This window comes from Haemorhous mexicanus, chromosome 1 (genome assembly GCF_027477595.1).
Source record: "Haemorhous mexicanus isolate bHaeMex1 chromosome 1, bHaeMex1.pri, whole genome shotgun sequence".
NCBI classification, from domain to species: domain Eukaryota; kingdom Metazoa; phylum Chordata; class Aves; order Passeriformes; family Fringillidae; genus Haemorhous; species Haemorhous mexicanus.
Window position 1 is genome coordinate 91281765 of NC_082341.1, and position 20846 is coordinate 91302610.

The 20846-nt window shown below is 36.8% G+C and overlaps 1 protein-coding gene across 2 annotated transcripts in view; it reads left to right on the top strand.

The window, feature by feature from the left end:
- ELP2 (elongator acetyltransferase complex subunit 2) overlaps positions 1 to 20846 on the top strand; it is a 38254-nt gene that overhangs the window by 12721 nt on the left and 4687 nt on the right. Inside the window, exons 7-18 of one of the 2 annotated variants that reach the window (XM_059856091.1) lie at positions 2528 to 2594; positions 3453 to 3587; positions 4499 to 4594; positions 6063 to 6163; positions 8155 to 8286; positions 8766 to 8915; positions 11648 to 11836; positions 13919 to 13988; positions 15565 to 15660; positions 15781 to 15838; positions 19474 to 19546; positions 19945 to 20131. In XM_059856091.1, coding sequence (XP_059712074.1) covers positions 2528 to 2594; positions 3453 to 3587; positions 4499 to 4594; positions 6063 to 6163; positions 8155 to 8286; positions 8766 to 8915; positions 11648 to 11836; positions 13919 to 13988; positions 15565 to 15660; positions 15781 to 15838; positions 19474 to 19546; positions 19945 to 20131 — 1354 coding nt within the window. The remainder of the gene's footprint in view (positions 1 to 2527; positions 2595 to 3452; positions 3588 to 4498; positions 4595 to 6062; positions 6164 to 8154; positions 8287 to 8765; positions 8916 to 11647; positions 11837 to 13918; positions 13989 to 15564; positions 15661 to 15780; positions 15839 to 19473; positions 19547 to 19944; positions 20132 to 20846) is intronic. The other variant, XM_059856099.1, reaches the window with a different exon arrangement.

The window sequence follows — 20846 nt, forward strand, 5'->3', positions numbered from 1 at the left end:
TTTTCCAGCCACTGTACTGACACTGCTCACATGGGTGAAGAGTGGAGGATGATGTTATAGGGATGGGAAAGCAGCATGAGTCCGTTTAAGGGACTGGATGCATTGACAGGGGTTTGTGGGTATATCTCTTCAGCAGTGGGGCTTCATACACAATCTGGTGCTGGTATTACTGCCATGAGTGAATATGAAGTAATAAAATACAGCAGCCTCCACCTAAAATCATGTGAATAGGTCAGTGGGTCTATTCAATGTAAGCATATAAAAATTAGTACCGACTTCTAGCTGACTATTTAAATATGCTTGTTCTGCAGCACAAAAGAACTGTATGCTTGACTTCAAGCTAAGTAGTGCCTAAAAACCTCTTCAGGAAATTACTTATTAATACCACTGGGGTGGTATTAATAACCTCAAAATAATTAGTTTTACTCTTTTAAGGGAAAATAAATGGCTGCTTTTCTTAATAGGTCTCTTTGATGTAAGATGGGTAATTATAAAAACCCCACATCACAACACCTTGAAAAGAGAAAATGATTAGATGTGTGTTTAGATTAATACTAGGGTCAAGTCTCAGGAGATACACACACTGTTTTAGTGTTAAAGAAACAATAGAAGAGAAGGATGTTAGCAACTGTTCAGCCTAAGCAAATCTTTCAGTTAGGAAAAAAGTTACTAACTAACCTTGATGACTATAAAATACAGAGCATTTTCTCAAAAATCATATAAATGAATAAATAAATGTGTTTTATCTATTATCTGAATTATCAGTTGCTGAAGATATTTTTTATGTATTGCCAGAAGCATGTCATCTTCAGAAAAATCTTTAGGTTGCTGTTTCATGTCACTTCCTGGACTGTTCCTTTCTGCCTTTACACATAATCCATTTGGTGTTTAACATAAACGTCTCTCTGGAGTGCCCTATCTAGAAGTGCCAGTGGCTGCAGAAGTGACCAGCCAAATGAGGCTTAGGTGGCTGTGAGAACTCATTCTTAAGACCTAAACTTTCTGATTTGGAAGTATCTGATCAGCCTAGTCTGATCATGTATCCTGTTCTGGTCATGTGTCTCATATATAGATGGTTCTGTAGTTTTAGGGATGTTTTACAAGGGCATGGAGTTCCAGGAGATGGGGCAATGGCTTCAAACTGGAAGAGGGTAGGTTTAGAGTAGATATTAGGAAGAAATTCTTTACTGTGAGACTGGAACAAGTTGCTCAGAGAAGTTGTGGATGCCCCATCCCTGGAGCAGCTTGAGGCTAGGTTGGATGGGGCTTCGAGCGGCCTGGTCTTGGGGAAAGTGTCCCTGCTCATGGCTGGAGAGGGTGGATCTAGATGATCTTTAGTGTCTTTTCCAAACAAAACCATTTTATGATTGTGACTGCAAATGTCTGATGGGGAGAGGCAGAGTAACACTGTTTGATGGGAAGGTGGTTTTGGGGAATATCAGAAATGTTGGATCAAAGAGGGAGGCACCAATTCCTGAGTATGTATTCTTTTTCATACACATACAAGTTTTTCCTTTTTTCTTTTTCCCTGTCACAGATTGGAAGAGAGACCTCAGTTGCAGACTTGTACTGATAGCAAAGGCTGTCACTTAGTCATAGTTTTAAGTAGGCCTAGGTAAAGGGTTTAGCAGAATATAATGCCAGAAATAATGTGATAAGTTATTCATACTAAACTACACTAGTGTTTTAACTGTAATAGTTACTTCAGACATTGGAATTCAGCTTGGAATAAAAATGTCATGTAAATAGGGCTGTTTCTGGGCAAAGAAAAGCAGAAATGGGTTAAATTCTAAGTAAGGAGTAAGTAGTTGTACTAGAGTCAAAATAAAACAGTAATGTTACTTATGTTATAAATGAAAATAAATTACTAGTGAAAGTTCTTAAAAGGGAATCCAGACTGTTTGCACTCTAGTGTTCCTGAGCCCGTGTTCATGTAGAGTTTTTCTGTCAGCAGTTCTTGATGTATACCTTCCTTAGAAATTTTGTCAATGAACTTAAGAAACTTAGAGAATGTTTCCAGTGCCAAAACTGATTCTTATAATCATATTCTATTATAAATATAAATTAATTCTTGAAAATAATGTCAAAGCATTTGCTTTTCTTTTTATGCTTGATTTTACCTATATTCATTTTCTTCATCATCTGCAGTTGTATCCACTTCACACAAATACAAATTGTCACATCAAACCTGCATCATGTAATTCTTTGTGTACCACAGTAAGCCTGATAAACTTAGTGTAGTAGTGGTGTCACAGAGAGATTGTAGCCTTTTGAAGGTGTGCACCTTAAATTAACATCCTTTCCTGCTCATATATGGGTTAGGTATGCTTATCCAGTGATGGCAAAACAAAAAAGGCTTGTCTCGAATCTATGTGTAAATTACAATCCTTAGTTGTGGCGTATTTTTTTCCTCTGTTTCAGATAATAGAAGCTATAAATATAAAAGACTTGGAAAAATAAAGCTTATTGCTGACAAGTGCTTGGTCATTAGGTGCATTTCTGTGATGTAACAGGAGTTTTTATTCAGTTTCAGAAAGCGTTAATACTCCCTGGCCATGAAGATTGGATAAGAGGCGTGGAGTGGGCAGTCTGTGGTCAGTATGCAAGATCAATAAAGGGGAATAGTGGTTTAATGGCAGTACCAGTGTTTTACTCCTCCAACAGTTGACCTTGATGCACTGTAGCACCTAAGCTCTTGTGGTTATGATGTTTGTTTTTTTGAGATGGTGGTAATTAATATTAAAAATCAAGATGAAACTTTGTATCCTTTTAAAACATTTTTTTCTTACTTGTTTCAGGTATGTTTACCTGACTGGTACTTAAAAGCAAACAAATTGGGGTTTTAGCAACTTTTCCTTTTCAATATACAAATGTCTGTACCTGAGTGTGGAAGAGTAGGGGGAAATAGTACGTTTATATTTTCTTTTCTTGCTTCCTGCCCCCGACCCCTCCTTCTTTTTTTAAGTGGGAAATTAGGAGGGGAATCTTTTCAGACATTAACTAATCAAATAGTTGTTGCAATGGCACCAAAAAAAAAAGGAATTTGAGTATGTTACAAGCCTGGAGAAAGAAAAGGAGGGAAGGAGATTTTGACAAGTATTGAGACTGATAGAATTCCAAACGCAAAGGCCCATAAATAGTAGGGAAGTATATGTATAACATGTACAGTGCTTACCATATCTTTCACATCTTACAGTCATGGACATATTCCTAGTGTGTTATAAAATAGTAGAGAATTTGAATTGTAGTAGGGGAATTTGAATTTGAATGGTAGGGAATGTGAATTGATGTTGAAATAAAACTGAATTTTTTTATGATACTGTGTACAATAGGAAAAATTGGGATAATGCTGTTAGGTGCATGTGTGGAAAGGTGGTAGGTTAGTCATAGCGGTGATTGCAATGAAAATATGTCTCTATTTTTTTTTTTCTTCTTTTTCTGAAAACAAATAGGTGAAGACCTTTTCTTAGCAAGCTGTGCTCAGGACTGTTTGATAAGAATTTGGAAAGTATGTACAAAATTAAAGCAGCTTCCAGAAACTGAAGATGATTCCATAAAACTGAAAGAGAATATTTTTACTGTTAAAGGTTGGTAACAGCTATAAAATTCTCAGGCACAACTTTTCACTTGTGTATCTTTTCATGGTTCTGGGGAAGCTGACAAGGTGTTTGTTTTGTGTTGACTGCATTATTTTTAGCTGTTAAGAAGGCAGAATTACTGTTTTAAAGCCAAAAGTTAATGATATATTACACAAAATGTAAAGCAGTGAGAGGGCTTAATACTAAAATGTAAAGCAGTGAGAGGGCTTAATACTAACATATTGTTATGCGTATTCCAAATGCAATATGTAGGACACTTACTGGTCTGTGGGAGAGAAGCTGTTCTGTAGTTCTCCAGTTTAATAGCTTAGCTTTCATTTTCTTTTGAATTCAATGAATTAAAAGGTGCTGCTATAACTTAAAGATTAGAAACATACTGCAAATAACAGATAAGTATGTGCAGGCTTACTTTATGGTCATTTAATGAGCTGTTTAAGCATGATAACATCAGATGCTTGCATTGCTGACATTGTAGGGTAAATGGTTTGGCAACTTAGTTAATATAATGAAGGTATGTGTAAAAAATGCTCATGATACTTCTTGCAAATCCTGATTCACTGTTTGAAGTATGTTAATGCTTGTGTTTGCAGTCATTTAGACATGCAAATATGCGTAAGAGTGTGCGTAGTGCCAATTTAGAGCATTTATTTCAACACTGCTTGAGAGTTCTCCAGTAATTCTCAGAGACCCTTCTGAAGCAATACACTGACCTGTGACCATAAATCTGGTCCTCAGTGCTTGTGCCAAAGTAGGATTTCAAGGAGCTGTTCAGTGTCAGGAGGCTTTTGAGATGTTGGTAGGTGTTGAAAGCAGTTGATTGTTTTCACTAAATATGTCAGAAATTACCTGGTCTTTCTTGGCTTTTAGAAAGAAATATGCTTTTCTCTGATTTGTGGTAGATGCTGACACATCATATGCAGTTTCTTTGGAGTCTGTATTGGCTGGTCATGAAAACTGGGTGTATGCAGTTCACTGGCAACCTTCATTTTCCAAAGGTAAAAAGGTATCAAACACTTACCAGTGTTAAGTGTTGTATACATAGAGTGCCGTCGTGTGTCTTTGTATTGTGTTTGCATGTTCACTTGTTCCTGTAGAGATGAAAGCGATAAATTCTGTAAATAATGTTTTTTGAGTAAATTCTTGGAGTATCAGTTTTTCTCAAGCATGTAACTTTAGGGCATTAGTGCAGACTGCCATTGAAACAGTGTTATTTATAGTTTAATTTTACATTTTGGATTAGTATTTATCTTTCTTTTGAAATCCTTAAATTCTGACAGCCTTGTTTGCACTACTGGTTTGCTGTTATGTATCTACCTGACATAAGGGAAAGAGATTCTTGATTTGACATTGCACAGTCAGAACACCCTTGACTATTTGTACTGGCAAAGGTGTCTTTTTTTCTGATATATTTTAGAGTTAGATGGCAGGTAACTTCAGCAGTACAAAGGACAGCTTTGATGGTGTATACAACACTTGAACAGCATAGTGCCATTAGAATGTCAAAATACACTTAGTGAAAGACACAGGACTTGCTTTAAAAATATTGGTTTAGTTATCTGGTCCTTAAACTTTTCTCTTTTTTTCTAAATTAGACACCAGTAAAAAAGATTTAGCCTTTTAGAACAAGGTTTAGGCACAATGAAGGCCTGTCAGCCTTGCACTGCAATCTGAAAACTGTCCTGTTAGACCATAAAGTTTTCTAGGTGCTTCCATATTTGTGAAACTGCTTCTGTTCTGTGGCCGCCCATTGCTACGTTCCCTAAAATAGATTTTCACTAGAAGCAAACTGATCTGAGGGACATATTCTCAGTGCAGAAGGTAAGGTGGGAAGTCTGTTGCTAACATATCACCTCATGAGAAGCCTGCCAATATCTCTATTATCAAGAAGAGTTCCTCAGTGTTTTTCCTACAGGTTTCACAACTGGTGATGAACCAGCTCCCTCTTTCCCATTCTGTCTTGGGCTTTTTTCCTGGAGTGTTTCATTGGATTCTGGGGAGCAGTCCTAGAGGGTGCTAGAGTCTGCTGAAGTCAGTAGCAAACCTAACTATTTGGGAAAAAAATCCAAACAGTGAATACTGGGCAATTATTTTAAATTGTAAATCGCTCAGTAAAAACTTACTTAAGGAATGGAATCGAGAACTGCAGTGCATTCTCTTTGTGAAACTATAGGTTTTCCTCCAAATCATATTTAATTCAATATAAGTTTGGAGTGAGAAAACTGAAATATGGTTGTTCTCATGTATGTGTTTTACTTTTTCTTTGGGTGTTTATGGCTGATAATACAATATCTCCTAAAGAATGCCTGGCAGGAACGTAGAGCCTGTAGATCTGGCATATAAGAAATGCATTGCATGTCTCTGATGCTGAACAATTTTTTTAATGTGTTTATATTTCAGTATTACCTAATTTCTTCAGAACATATGCTCCTAGGTTGTAGGGTAATAATTTTACTTGTACTGTAGATGGCAGCATTCAACAGCCAATGAGGATATTATCTGCATCAATGGACAAAACAGTGATCATCTGGGAACCTGATGAAGAATCTGGAGTCTGGCTAGAGCAGGCAAGTGTCAGTCTTTCTCACAATATGTGCTGTATGCAAGTTGTGTTTCCAGCATCATGTGTGTACTGTAGGGAGCAAAAACTCTAAAATCCTGGCAGAGAAAGGCAAAATGTTTTCTTGCAAAAATACTCTTTCTGATGCTCTTTTGTAAGTAAAACTGTATTTAAAAAAAGGGGTGCAATATGATTTTTATTGCTTTTTTGTTTTCTTATTGCTGCACTGAGGAGTTTATAAGGGGTGGTTTTGCTCAGCTGTCATTCAGAGTGTACAAGGCAGGGGCTGCATAGTAATGCATGCTATGTGCTCCTGGTAAGAGGAGGAAGAAACCCTCCTGAACTATTTGCAGTTCATCCTTGTGGGAATGTGACCTAAGCAGTTACCACAAAGCAGCTTGACATGCAATTCACAAGCCTGGTTTTACTCACAGTAACTTGATCATTGGCCATGTCATTTGGCTTTTCTTCTATTTAAGCTGAATACTCATGTGTCACTCATGTAGTATTCTGAAAGCTGTTCTGATGTGGATCATCCTAAATAAACAAGTAGTACAACCAGATTTCTCCAGGGCTTTGATTGATGTCTTTTCAGTTGACCTGCTTTTCCAAATTGCAGTAGTTCAGTTGAAGTTGTTTGTGTGGGGTTATGCCAGCCATTGTTTGTGGTCTTTCCTGTCACGAAGAAAGTTCCAATTGTCTCTTGGGTGAAAAAGCTGGAATTACAGTATGGTATTTAATTTTTCCTCTGTTTCATTGAAAAATTCAGATGCCTTTGTGCTTGAAGTAGAAATTAGTTCATAAAAGGGCAATCACATAGAGATGCCATTTGATGTCCATAGGTGTAACAGGGAGTTGTGGCTAAATTCACAAGCTTCTAAAAATGGGTTGTGTAGTAAAGCTTGTTGCAAGTTGTGATTCTTTATTTTACATTCTCTTTGCATTGGCTTGACCACAAATGTGTAGCTTCAAGTTCAGATTAGACATTTTAACTGCAAAAATCCATTTTGCATCAAGAGAGGAAAATCTGAGCTGGAAGCCTGCAGGGAGGAAGGGCACAAGGGGAACATCCCAGTTTTTCTCTTTCATCTTGATGTGATGAACAAGATGTCTTCAGAAATTAATTCCCCTGCTCAGAGGTGAGACTAGAATTCTGCCTCTAGCATGGCATGCCAAAGTCACTTCAATATGAGTGATTTTTTTTTTGAATGAGTGCTAATAAAACGGAACTACTAGTGCTGTGCCATTTAAAATGGGACATTGGTTCATTTTGTTTTGGTCTTAAAAGAGGCTGTATAACAATGGGGGAGTTGAAAGCTTGAAAGAAATTGTGGTCTTATGTCTTGAATAAAACTTGAAAATGTAACTTTATTAATCTTTTAATAAAACTAAAAAAGTGGAAGGGCACTAGAGCAGCTGTAAGGCCTGTGTGTATGCATGTGTGCATATGTGGGAAGTCGTAGGAGAAGCACAAAACAGGGGCCAGAACATGCCATAGAAGGAGTGTGGATCAAATTGTAGGTGTTTGTAGAGAAATAGGAAAGTGAAAGTATGCTAGGGAATCTTGGAAATTGAGTAGGAAAAAAAATGTACTTGGGAACTACTGTTTCTTTGGATCATTTTTCTTTATTGTGCAACAGAGCAGTTGCTCTGCTCTGCTAGCCAGGTAACAGATGATAAGGAACTGTTGCATCCAGCAAGCTGGACTGAATCACAGAACATTTGGGTTTGCATCTCATCTATTGCAGTGTTTTCTTTGCCTGGGGAGAATCCTTTCTAGAGATGTCTATGAAGGGAGGCTCCATTCAACTGGCACGCAGCTTTAATTCCCATGATGTTTCAGTGCTTAACTTTGCAATTAAAATATTCCTCAAATGTGTTTGTGTGTTTCATGTGAACTCTTGTCTAGAGGTAGTTTTTCATCTCATGAAGTAAGAATGATTTGGTAGGAATGGAAGGCCATTTTCATGTATATTTCACTTCTGTTCATTAATTTAGGTACGGGTAGGGGAAGTGGGTGGCAATACTCTTGGATTTTTTGACTGCCAGTTTAGTCCAGATGGTTCGATGATCATCGCTCATGCTTTCCACGGAGCACTACACCTTTGGAAACAGGCTACAGTTAATAAGGTACATTGGTTTTTTTGTTAGTAGCATTACTTAAAAAAATTGTACTTTTAAGTCATTTGAGGTCAATTTCTGTTATTAATAGAAAAGTGTAACAGTATAATTTAAAATTAGTGATTGAAATAGTCCTTTTCAGAATGTAATATTCTATAGGAGTCTCATTTCTGCACAGAAGGAAGGTTGAAATCCTCCAGGCTCTAAACCCTGTTTCTTACCTGTGGGGATCATGAAGTCAGTTGAATAGATTGAAGTCGTTTGTGGTTGTGCTTTGTTCACAGCTGAACAAATAACACAAGTTTCTTTCAAATGGGAGAAATACATCAGTATTTGTGTCTCTTCAGCCTCTCTTGAGTTCTAATAATTTGCTGTTTACCAATGTCTTTTTCTTACTTAGTAAGCACGTTTATAGTTTTATTTTGCTTAGAATGTGCCAATCAGTCAAATGAAAAACTCCTTACTTCTTTGCGGAACTCTTCTCATAGAAAGAATGGACTCCAGAAGTTGTGATTTCAGGACATTTTAACAGTGTAGAAGATGTGAAGTGGGATCCAGAAGGAGAGTTTGTCATCAGTGTGGGCTTTGATCAAACAACGAGGCTCTTTGCTCCGTGGAAAAGGAAGGAAGAAACAGAGGTATGATCTTCAAAGATTTTGTGAGTGTGGTTAAGAGGGCTTGGTCAGTCCTGACTTTGGAATGAGTTGTGTGAATATAATTCAAACCCGAAAGTTCCCCAAGTGATGATCTGTTTAAAACTGCTTGGTTTGGTAATTGATATGTGCTGTTTTCAGTTTAAAAATATTAGTTGTAGAGTTTTTGCAATCACACAGTATGGTTGCAGTTCAATCCTGAGTCCATGGCCAGATTACCTTCAGTTAGTGTTCTCTCAGAGTCTTGGAAAACAGGCTCTGCAGTAATTCAGGAGGAATACATGACTGGTACTGATAACCAGCTAGTGCAGTGTTTAACAATTGAGTACACTGCTGCAGGGAATAATAAAGAAACTCAACTTTGGTTGTGCTTTTTTACATGAACATAATCTAAACAAAGTTCTCACTGTATTTTTTTTACATTAATTTGTTAATGACTCAGTTTTACTGGAATGGTTATCTGAAATGAGTGCAGCTGGTACCTGTCCTGTTTTAACCCCCAGCCAGCAACTAGGGACCACACAGCTGCTTGCTCACTCCTCCTGCCTTGGGCTGGGGAAAGGTCTGTGTACAAGTGCAGACATTCCTGTTCCTTGTTTCTCATGCATTTTCCTCCTCTACAAATACAACCTTTTCTTATAGAACAGTACCAATATTCCATTCAGGAAACTGGTAGAAACTAGACTGACTGTAGTCATATAAGGCCCTGTGCCATTGGTTGGGGAGGCTATTATAGCTGTCTCATCAAAGCTTCTGTAATGTAGACCAGTACAGGAGGTCTGGTGTTTCTGAGAGAGTGAATTTGCCATCAGTTCTTTGGTTTCTTTTTTCCAGGCCTCACAGGAGTGGTGGCAGTCCCATTTCAAGAGCTACGTTTTGCCTTGTGTTGTAGGAAGGATATTTCCAGTTTCCTTCTCTGCTTTTTACCCTAATCTCCACTCAGGAGGATACATTAAATATAGTGAAACAAAGTTCAGGACTAGCATATCATGTAAATTGGCAGCATTCAAGGGCAGTCAATGTCAATTTCTCTGTGACTTACTGAAGTACCACTCTTTATTATGTATGCTGCTTGCTAATTTTTAATCCTGTCTTCTGAAAGAACTGATCTTTGTGTGATTTACCTGCACAGCTCACCCTGAGACTTTTGAATAAATTGATTTAGTAGAGTGATTGTAGTCTTCATATCTAAATAAGGCATGAACTGAATTCTTGTACCTTGCCTTCCTGTTCTGACACAGAGCAGCCACCAGGCTAATTTGACCAGGTGTAAATCTAAGTAGTTTCAATATTTGCTGCTGCATGAGGTGTGGGAGAAAGCCATAGTATCCTTTTTGGATGGGTGAAGTGGAGGGTTGGAATAGAAATGGGTCATTTGAAGATGTTTATTCAGGACTTCTGAACCCTGGAAAAGTTTTTTTAGTTCTGCTGCTCATGGACTTGGATAACACAGGCTTTTAAAATGCCTTACTTTCTTTATCACACTGTTTAGTGTCTGAAAAATTACAACAGGTGACATCCGATGTTTGTCTTAACAAGACACAGTGGATGGTTCAGATGTTTATGGAAAGTTAGTATTACAGCTCATGTTTTTCCCTGTAAAAAGGAAATTAAGTGTTGTATGCAAATAAGCATCCTTTCTTAAAGTCTCAGTTCTGATATCAGAATATCAGAGAAGAGGGATAAACATCAGCTTCAATTTGTCATGCAAATTTCCATCCTGATTTTTCTGGAAGAAGGTTATTGCATTACATATGTAGCCCTCTCTTTGTTTGGGGCTTGAGTTTTTTGTGTTGTATGCTAAGATGTACCCAGTAAAGGGTAAGAAGGGCTTGTTGCACTGTTTGATTTTATATTTTTTTAAAGAATGCGTGCTTTTTTCCTCACTGAAAAATAATCAAGCCCTTGTGAAATCATGAGGTTTTGTAGGATGTCTCAAATTCCCATTCAGGTCCTATCAGAATCTTCAACATTCAAAACTCAATTGAGTTTTTAGGGTGATATGTGCAGTTTACAGTCAATATATTGCCTTTGCTTATACTCATATGATATCTAGTCTTGGCTATAGGCATTGGAATACTGAAGTACTCTAAGTTATTTCAATTGATTCTGGTTCTGCTAGCTCAAGTGTCAAAAGTACACACTGGATTTTTCCAGCTGAAGTGTCATTTGGGTGAAATGGCAAATTACACTTGGAATCTAATATAGCTTTGTCAGTTTTTTGCAAAGCTTCTATTAAATGGTCTCACTTGAATCAAATATTTAAAGAAAAGAGGGCAGTAGGAACCTGTAGCCTGCTGACAGCAGTGCTGCTGTTCTGTGTGAAAGAACAGAAGAAGGAAGCAGGATAATTATCACTACCTTTCTTAGGTCTTTCAGACCTACTGTCTTGGAAGTAGTAGGATACAAACCTCTTTTTACTTAGGCAAATAATGTTCTATTCCTCACTGTCTACCATGAAGAAGTCACAGTAAGTGCCTTAAACACATCTGTGCAGGGACACAGTTTACTAATTACAGGAATGGTCTGATGGAAAAAGAGGATTCAACTGATATATGTGAGCACCAGTTTAATGCACATCAGTAGAAGGTTGCTCTTAACTTTGCTTTGTGTTAATAAATGCAGCAAGTAGAGTAATGGTGCTTTTGTGGAACTTCTAATTGTACTGTTTCTCTGTTTAAGAATTGTGTTTTAACTGTGTGCCTGCTCATTTTTAGGTGACGTGGCATGAAATTGCCAGGCCTCAAGTGCACGGATACGACCTGCGCTGTCTGGCAATGATCGGCCGGTTTGAGTTCGTGTCAGGAGCAGATGAAAAAGTGCTTCGAGTTTTCCGTGCTCCCAAGAACTTCATAGAAAACTTCAGTAACATCACTGGTATCCCAATGGAGAAGCTCTGCTCCCGTGTAAGTATGCTAAAGCAATGCTACACGAAGAGAACCCAGCTAGATGTAAAATAAGTTAATGCTTCTGAAAATGTCAGATTGCACTAAACTTTGTAAAAGTTCTATCAGTTGTACTGAAACCATAACCTTGTTTTTCCTTTGTCTTCTGCTTACTTCCCTGTGTGTTGTTTCGTATGTATTTTTATGGTGTTTTTATATGCAACAACATATTCTATTTGAAACCAGGTTCTATTTGAAACCAAACAAAACCTTGTGTCAAAAGATTGAAAAGAGTGTGGGTAAATTTTAGGTAACTCAAACCAAAGTAGACCACTGTGCACACTTGGGGATGAAGCAAACAATAAAGTCTCCTAATGTGTTTCCCCTTAATTTAAGGGTGTAGTAGTCTTGCCTAGTTCTAATTATTATTGTGTGGTTATGTATTGGTATTATTAATTTTTTTTTTTTGCAATTGCATGCTTGGAAATAGCATAAAGATTTCAGCACTATTTTTAGTTCTTGCATAGAAATATTTATAAATATGTACTTGCTTTATTTCCTCTTGGCATAGGAAATTTTCTTGAAGCCTTTAGATTCCAGTTCTTAGTTGTGGGTATGTCATCTGTCCTGTGCTGCTATCCTTTGTTTGCTCCTTGTTTGCATTAAGGTCTAATTCTGATTTTGTGTGCATTTTGTAGAGCAGATCTCATTCAAAATAGTTGCCTTTGTACAGTGCCTTGCATGCTCTTTGGGTATCTCACTCAAAAACAGGGCTTTTAATGCAGTTTCTCAGAGATTGATTAGCCTTTCAATTTAATTTAACAATTGAAATATCTGGGATAGAAACAGAATCATTTTCAATAGCAAGAAGTTACATAAGTAGCTGCTTAGTGCTTTAATTCCACAAGATTTCATAAGCATTTGCATTAATGACCATTTTACAAATAACATTGTGCTTTTATAAGGGTGGCAGATGTCATTATTTTACTTTATTTAGACTTTTCTTATTGGCTCTTCCTCTGAGTGCTGTTTTTTGATTCATATCACAAAGTGTTTCACATGGGCTTTGGTTAAAGAGGAAGGCTTTATGAGCTCTAATTATACAGCTGCTTTTAAATAGCTTTCTTGAAATTGTTTTCTGTGAAAGCTTTTTTTCACTAAAGTGGGGAAGCTTTTTCTTAATGTGGCTTAAATGCCTACCCCAAAAAAGTACCTGAAACCAGAAAACACTTTTATATTCTAAAAGGATTGAATAGGATTATATTCAGTTCAAATCCATAGGATTGTATTATACTTTGGGTTGTAATGAGGAACCATTTTTGTTTTAGAGGCCTTATGCTTGTCTGGGTCTCTGATACATTTTCTCATCTAATTATGAACATTTAAGTACATTTTAAGCTATCACCTAAAATATTGATTTAACTCAGTAAAACAGTCTCTCTTTGAACTTTCTGATACCATAAGGAAGTGGGTTTACAGCTATTAAATCTTTTTTTATCTCTACACAAAGGTTCCCAAGTTTCCTTACGCTTTCTAAATTTCTACTCTTTTTTTATACCATTATAGAACTATTTTCTGTCTGATGATTTGTCTTTCCCTTGTGCTGCTTTAAACAGACATATATTCCAGCCACATCTCAGTACTATTTACTGAGCTGTGTTTCAAGTTGTGGTCACAGGCAGTCACCCTCTGTTCTCTTTTCCAAAATGCTGCTTTATTATTTCACTTCAGAACAACGATTTCCCAGTTCTATTGTGTTAAAAACTGCAGTGCTCTCAGTTAATAGATTAATTGTCATGTATGTGCTAGAATAAATATAATTGTGGAAGAAAACCTGCAATTAGCGTTGAAGAAAATCCTTGAGCTGGGGCCTTAGAAAAGCGCTTTTTTTGTTGTTGGTTTGTTTTTTTTTTTCCCTTCCTGCCAGAGTACTGGTCTTTGTTTTGTCCAGGGTATGTTCTAGACTAGAGTTTTTCAAAATGCCCCCTTCACTTCTCTAGGAAGGTAGCTCTAGAAACTCTCGAGGATTTCTCAAGCTGTGGCCTTTGAAATCCAAGCCTATGTGACTATCTGTGCGTAACCTTTCTTTTTTCTTTAATTCAGCAGTCATCTGATCTTCCAGAAGGTGCAACTGTGCCAGCTTTGGGATTATCCAATAAAGCTGTTTTTGAAGGTATTGCTAGTGAGAAATAATGGTTGTGGTGTTTCATGTGGAAACTTTATTTAAGGGATTGTTTTAGTGTACATATTAGGTCTGTAAGTGTAGGCTTTACTGCAAGTTCGGAATCTAGAAATAAAATCCTGCAAAGTGTTTGTTTCTTTGCTAGCCCCTAAACATGGTGTTTTAAAGTAAAAAACACAAGTAAGAAAGAATTAGTTAGCCAACAGTAGCTAATATCTTGGAGAGCCAGTGGAGATTACATTGTGGGGGAACAGGGAAGGAGGGTCAGACATCTCCCTAGAATGATAAAAATTATTTTCCTGGCACTGGGAATGAGACCAGGGATCTGGTTTTTCATGAAGCCTCTGGTAAAAATGCACTATAGTGGAATGTACAAATTAGGTCAGACCTGTTTTTTTTTTTCTCTGCCTAAAACTTTATCAGAAGGTGTGATCTACAAAAGGAAGCATTTTAATAAGCTTTGTCTCCAGGGTCTTCAATGGCAATAAGCCAAATTTTCCTAAATAATTTGTAGAAAAAAAACAATTGATTGTACTTCAAATAACTTTAAAATATATTTTGGCAAAGTTTTTTCTCCCTGCTAACTCATAAGTTCTTCCAATGAGAGGGAAAACAAAACCTCCTTCTTCTAGATTATTCCCACACACAGAACAACTAATTCCCATTGATTTCATGTGGCCCAACTAGAAGCAGCACCACAAATAGAACTTCCCTGCATCATCCACCACTGCTCACACAGTGCTGTCAACATTGATGGCTTATGGTAGAACACCACAGACATGATCTTACTCTGCAGAGCAATCTTCCTGGTGATCAGATAGTGGTCTAAGATGAATGTTGCTCATTTCATTTTCAAAGAGAGCAAAGATGGGATGAATGAGAAGATAGCCTTTGCTTTGCTTTTTCTGTACCTTCTTTTTGAAACTGCTGTGCTTGAGAGGTACATTTGGCAAAAAAGTACATTCTGTCTGAGAGAAACTGTTCCCCATCTCTGTACCTTTTTCTTAATACCTTCACAAGGAAGGACAGAGTTGAATTTTAACTTAAAATTAACTAGTTTTGGTTACCTCTGATACTTTTGCCTAAAGCTGAGGACTGAGCCCTCAGCATTTTTGCTGAAGTTTGCAAGCTGTAGCTACACTTGCTCAAATATGGGTTTTTATATAGTGATCTACATCAAATTTAGGAACTCATTACTTGTATCAGAGATTTTTGTCTTAAACTGTTTCCAATACAGAAAGAAAGGTTTAACACTGGGGAGACACAGGTTGAACTCTGGTGACTGCTTTGCTCAGTGAAATTCTTTTTAGGAATCTCTGAAAGATTGTGCTGATGGAGTGAGGTCAGTTTCAAAATGAAGGTTAGATTATTTTTTTTAAAACCTTCTCATTCTCATATGCACTATAATAACTAGCTTCTAGTATTCATAATATTGTAACTCTGCAAGCAGAGAAACCTAGTTTCAAATACGTGTAAAAAATAGATGTTTTTTACTTGTATAATAAATCCTCATATTTTCCCTCCTTTCTAGTATGTTCTCTAGCTAATGAAGTCCTTATTTTAATAGGAGATATGGCTGTTCAACCAGATGAGGATGAAGAATCATTTAATACCATTTCAAATCAGTATCCAGAGATTTATTTTCAACCCTTGATCCTTACAGGTATGAGAATTATTTCTGTTATAGGTAATAGAGAATGAGGTTAATTGAATATAAACTTGAAGCATTATTTAGCTGATTTGAAAAAATCAAATTCGAATAGGCTGTGCAAATCTTTTTTAGAACCTCCACCAGAAGATCACTTGCTGCAGAATACCTTGTGGCCTGAAATTCAGAAGTTGTAAGTTTTATTTTTCCTTTTCTTCTTTGTTACAAAATTTCCAGAAAGCTGTTGCAACATGTTAATGTAGCCGAGTCTTGTAACTCTTCCTATTTTACTATGTCATTTGACTTTGTGTATGCTGTATTGCTTGTAAAAGAAACAAATGATATATATATATAAAAATTAGGAAACAGTGAAGAAAAAGGCAGTTAGAACTGATGTGTCACAGTTTTATTTTAGTTGGTTGTTTCTCCTTAAAGCCCTGTCTATACTGAAGGTCTCTCTGTGTAAGGAGTTTTCTGCTACTTTCCACTTCGTGGCACGGGCTTGCAGATGTGGTGTGGCACTTGAGGCTGAGGCATCAACGGAGGAGCTTGCCCCTAACTCCTGTCAGAGTTGTAAGGTGGCAGTAGATGGAGCCAGCAGCCAAACTTGTGGGTCTAGTGGTAGAGCAAAGTGATAAATGTTGAGTAAGATGGTTACAAGACTACTTTGAGTATTGAATGCTGACAGAGTGGCTGTCAGTTGCTAAGATAATGGAGTTACGTGGCCATGATAATTGTTTTGAGGTTGCAGGGTTTTAGAATTCTTCATCTCTGTTTTCTTCCTTTTCTGAAATTCACAACAATTTTCACATGAATGTTGTCACATGATTTGTTCCTTAAGGATCCCAGTAATATGAGGCTATGTTTTGAAAATCTTTAAAGTTTTAGTGTCAAAGTATAGCACAAAGAAATTGAATAATCTCAATCTCTTGTGGGTTTATTTATCTGAATTTCCTGAAAGGGGTCTCAGACTGGAACAAGAAGATCGTTGAGCCTTTGCTGGTGGTTAAAGTCACCACTTTTGTGAGGAAGGAACATTACAGTTACATTACCAGTTTTGTGATGAAAGAAATTAAAAACTTTGGGAAAATGCTATGCAGCTTGCTTTCATTGGACCAAGGGGGAAGTTCTGTGGGAGTTCATCTTTGTCTTCAATTGGGCAGTAAATCTGCTTTGAATGCTTTTAAGCTCTGTTACTGTGTTTGTACTCAAACATGATTTTAGGAGGAAAGCCAGTGGATGTTAGACCATATCTGCACATTATGTAATTTCTAACTGTTACTTTGTTTCTTCTGTGCATTCTATGGCTGCTAATGCATTCACATAAGTAGATTGATAAGGGATGTTTAAGTAGTGAAAAGGAGCCAAGGCCAAAATTCTTCATCATTTGCTTTGACATTTCACAAAGTGTAGTGAGACATTAATATTTTATACTCTGCTATGGGAGTACTGCTTATCTGCCTTTATATCCTGCATTCATTAAAATAACTCCGTTTTATGACAGTCTTCAGATGACTTTTATCTGAGCAGTTTTTTCTGGTTTTAGAGACACAGCTAATGATATAGATCATTTTATGCAAGAGCAACAAGATGTAAAGCATTCATAGACTTTCAGATTTTTTGGTCAGAGTAATCTTGAAAGAAGTAACATGAAATCACATAATGTAGATTTCAAGTTGCCATAGCAGCAGAAGAACAGTGTGAGGCAGTGACTTGCTAAAAATAGCTTGTTTGTCATTGACATTTGTGTATTCCTAGCTCTAACTTGACATCAAATTTTGAAGGATTAGTGTTGGGTTTTGCAAAGTGTTTGCTTGAGGAGATTTTAGTATGAAGAACTGGCAGAATTTTTGCATAATATAATAACTTTAAAAATATGGTAAATCTTGTGAGAATATGCTAATCTTTATCCCCTTGGAAAATTATCATAGACAGTTCATATGCAGCATGCTGAGATTAAAGCTTGAGTGTTGACATAAATATATAGGTTTTATGTATGTACATTTCATGTAATACACTTGGAAGTTGGAAGATACCGTTTTTGACACTAGAAAATTGCTGTATTCATTTGTCTGGACGCTTGAAAGTCCATTCAGTCTACCTGTGCATTAAAAAATGCTGTGCATTGTACAATGTTGAAATTGCCTGTGGTTGAAAATATTATTTCATTATTCATTCATGCAGTTACTTCTCTCCATTGTGTACCTTTATTTGCTGGTGTACTATGTAGTGAAGAAATCAGATTTTGTTTATGGGATCAGAGGATGGGACTCTATTGTAGCTCCTATGCTGTCAGGGCTCATATACACTCTTTTAAAACAGCATCTCCTGTTGCCAACAGCCTAATTCTCTTTACTGGAGACAGCAGTGCTCTGTACAGCTGCTGGTCTGACCTAGGATAGTCCTACTCGTGTAACTTTGCAAGAGACAATATTTTATGTTTTCTGTTAATTTAGTAAGAATGGTTACATTTTGACATTTCAATTTAGCAAAAGAAGCATTGCATGCAGAAGCTTGAAATCAACTGCTCTTTAAATACTACTTTTAGGAGATTAAAACCAAAACAACTGAGGATTTGTTCCACAGGTTATTTTCCCATCATTGAATTTCAGGAAATTTATACTTTTAAGACAATAAATATTTTTTAGTTTTAGAACATTGGTTTGCAGTGGTTTTCTCTACAAAACAGTCTCCAGGAATGTGCTTTAAAAGTAAGCATTATGATAAAACTCATTCTGGTGGCAAATTAAGAGTCAGACATGCAGTAGTACCTTCATCATTATAAGGCACACTCAAATTTACAACTTAACTTTTCAATTAGGGGTACACACCAGTCCCTCTCCCTGTTAAAAGGTCCAGGCACAGTTACATTTCATAAAAGCCAGTGCATTCCCAGTCTTGAGACAGGGCTTTGGCAGTCTGTTGATGGGGTATGCCTAGCAATGATTCTTTGGACTTGGTTCAACAGATCTGGACAGTAATTTGTCATTTAAGGCTCTTCTGACTGCAAGTGAAATCCCATGAACGTTAGTCCCATGTAAGAAGTTAACACTGCTGACCAAGGAGTTTATTAAGAGAACTGCTTATCTCTTCAGAACTAGGAGAATCAAAGGAAACCACCCCACCCAGCTGGTATTGAGCTGATACGTGATAGGTTACATCTCCAATTTTACTTTACTTCCAAACTTTTTTGTGACTGATTTTAAGTTGTGTTAGTTTGTATGGAATTTCTCCTTATTAGTTAAATACCAGTCTGGATATGTGAGCTTGGATTTCAGCAGAACTCATGTGAAGACTGATTAAAAAATGTATTTCTGGAGAAGGGTAGAAATTTAGGGGGTTTTACAGAGGTTTTTTCCTTTTTCTACATGATACTTTTCTTAGTTCAGAAATCTTCTTGCAGTATTTCACAGAATAGGCATCCTTTGACTGTGTGTTTGTGGCATATTTCTTCAGTGGTTTTCAAATATGTGGCTTATGATTTTTATTGGTAGTGTTAAAATTGCTTTTAAAAAAAATAAGGCTACATTAAATGCTGCTTTAATCTGCTTTGTTAGTCATTGGGGTGGCTTTTGCAGTGCCGATGCTTTAAGACTGGGGAATGGGCTAGAGAGATTTTTCTGTAGCCAGTTTCTAATGGAAGAATTTGTGCAGATGTTTAAACTGAAAGCTGAACAAATTATTTAGGATGTAATACAGAAAAAGTGGTGAGAAGTTCCTGGCAGGTGCCTTTCATTCTTGAAAAGGGATTTAAATTATTATAACAACTTTGATACATACTGCAGAAATGATTGTGATGTGTTAAATTTGTTTTCATGTGTATTTCAGATATGGACATGGATATGAAATTTTTTGTGTTGCTTGCAATAATTCAAACACTCTACTGGCTTCAGCATGTAAGGTAAGAAAAGATTCTAGCACCACCTAGTGAAAAGTGCTGTTCAATTTCTAGGGCTGAATTCTCTTCCTTCACAAAATGAGAAAGATTTTGTATAAGTGACAGTTGGCTTGCAAAGGTGAGGGTGGATTGCCAATGAGTTATTATTCCTAAATTGTGTATGAGTCATTTGAAGATATTATTAAGATAAATTCTAACAAATATAGGTCTGAAATGTTTCTTACTGATACATTGTCAGCATTAGAAGAAAGCAGGGAAACAATGTTGAAACTTCCCAGAGGAAAGCTGGGTCTTACTGGATTGCTAGCCTAAAAACAAGCTAATATCTTACTGCTTTGGAATGTGTGACTTTTATACTTGCTGTCATTAATTCACACTGATACTGTTTTCCATCCATTCAGGCTTCCAAAAAAGAACATGCAGCAATTATTTTGTGGAGCACTAGTTCTTGGAAGAAACTGCAGAGTTTGTCTTTTCACAATCTGACTGTTACTCAGCTGGCATTTTCTCCTGATGACAGCTTTTTACTAGCTGTTTCTAGAGACAGGAATTGGTCACTGTGGAAGAAAGAGGATTCCTCAGAGTCAGGTAAGATATGTGAAGTGGATGTATGCGTTTGTAGACTTAGCAGTTTGTTCAGTATTTTTGGCTGTAAAATATTTGAAAGAGAATTGATAAAATATTTTAATGGACATTTTGCTTGCAACTTTGAAGAATTATTAGTGTTGTAGGCTCTTGTTAATTTAAGAAATGCAATTAATGTGTGGAAACATAAAAAGGAAATTAAAATGCAGAGAAGAATATAATCAGGCTTTAGACAGTGTTTAATTGATGGATGTAATGAAGTCCTCATGCCTTCTGCATGTGATTGTATGTTTGACTTACTGAAATCAAGTACACAAGCTGAACTTCAGATTGGCATTCTGTCAAGGAGAGCCTTCATTGCAGACTTCTGTGCAGGCATAGCCAGAAGGTTCAGTGCTGCACCCATATCCTGCATAGGTTGCCTTGTCCCTGCTTGCATGGCCTGACACTTTGAGACTCTTGACAGGATTAATCTGTCTTTGGTGTGGCTTTCTGATAATCCTACACAATTGATTAATTTGACTAGAACTGGCTATGTCTGGAAAAAGAGCTGATAGTAAGGATTCAGCTGACTTTTTCATTAAGACTTTGAGCCTTGCAAAATCACGAGGAGATTGCTATTGAACTCTTTAATAGAACCCTAGAACAGATGCTTGTGCAGAAAGCGATTATCATTGCACTCTTGGCTTAATAGCATATAAACACTGCTGGGCTCTAT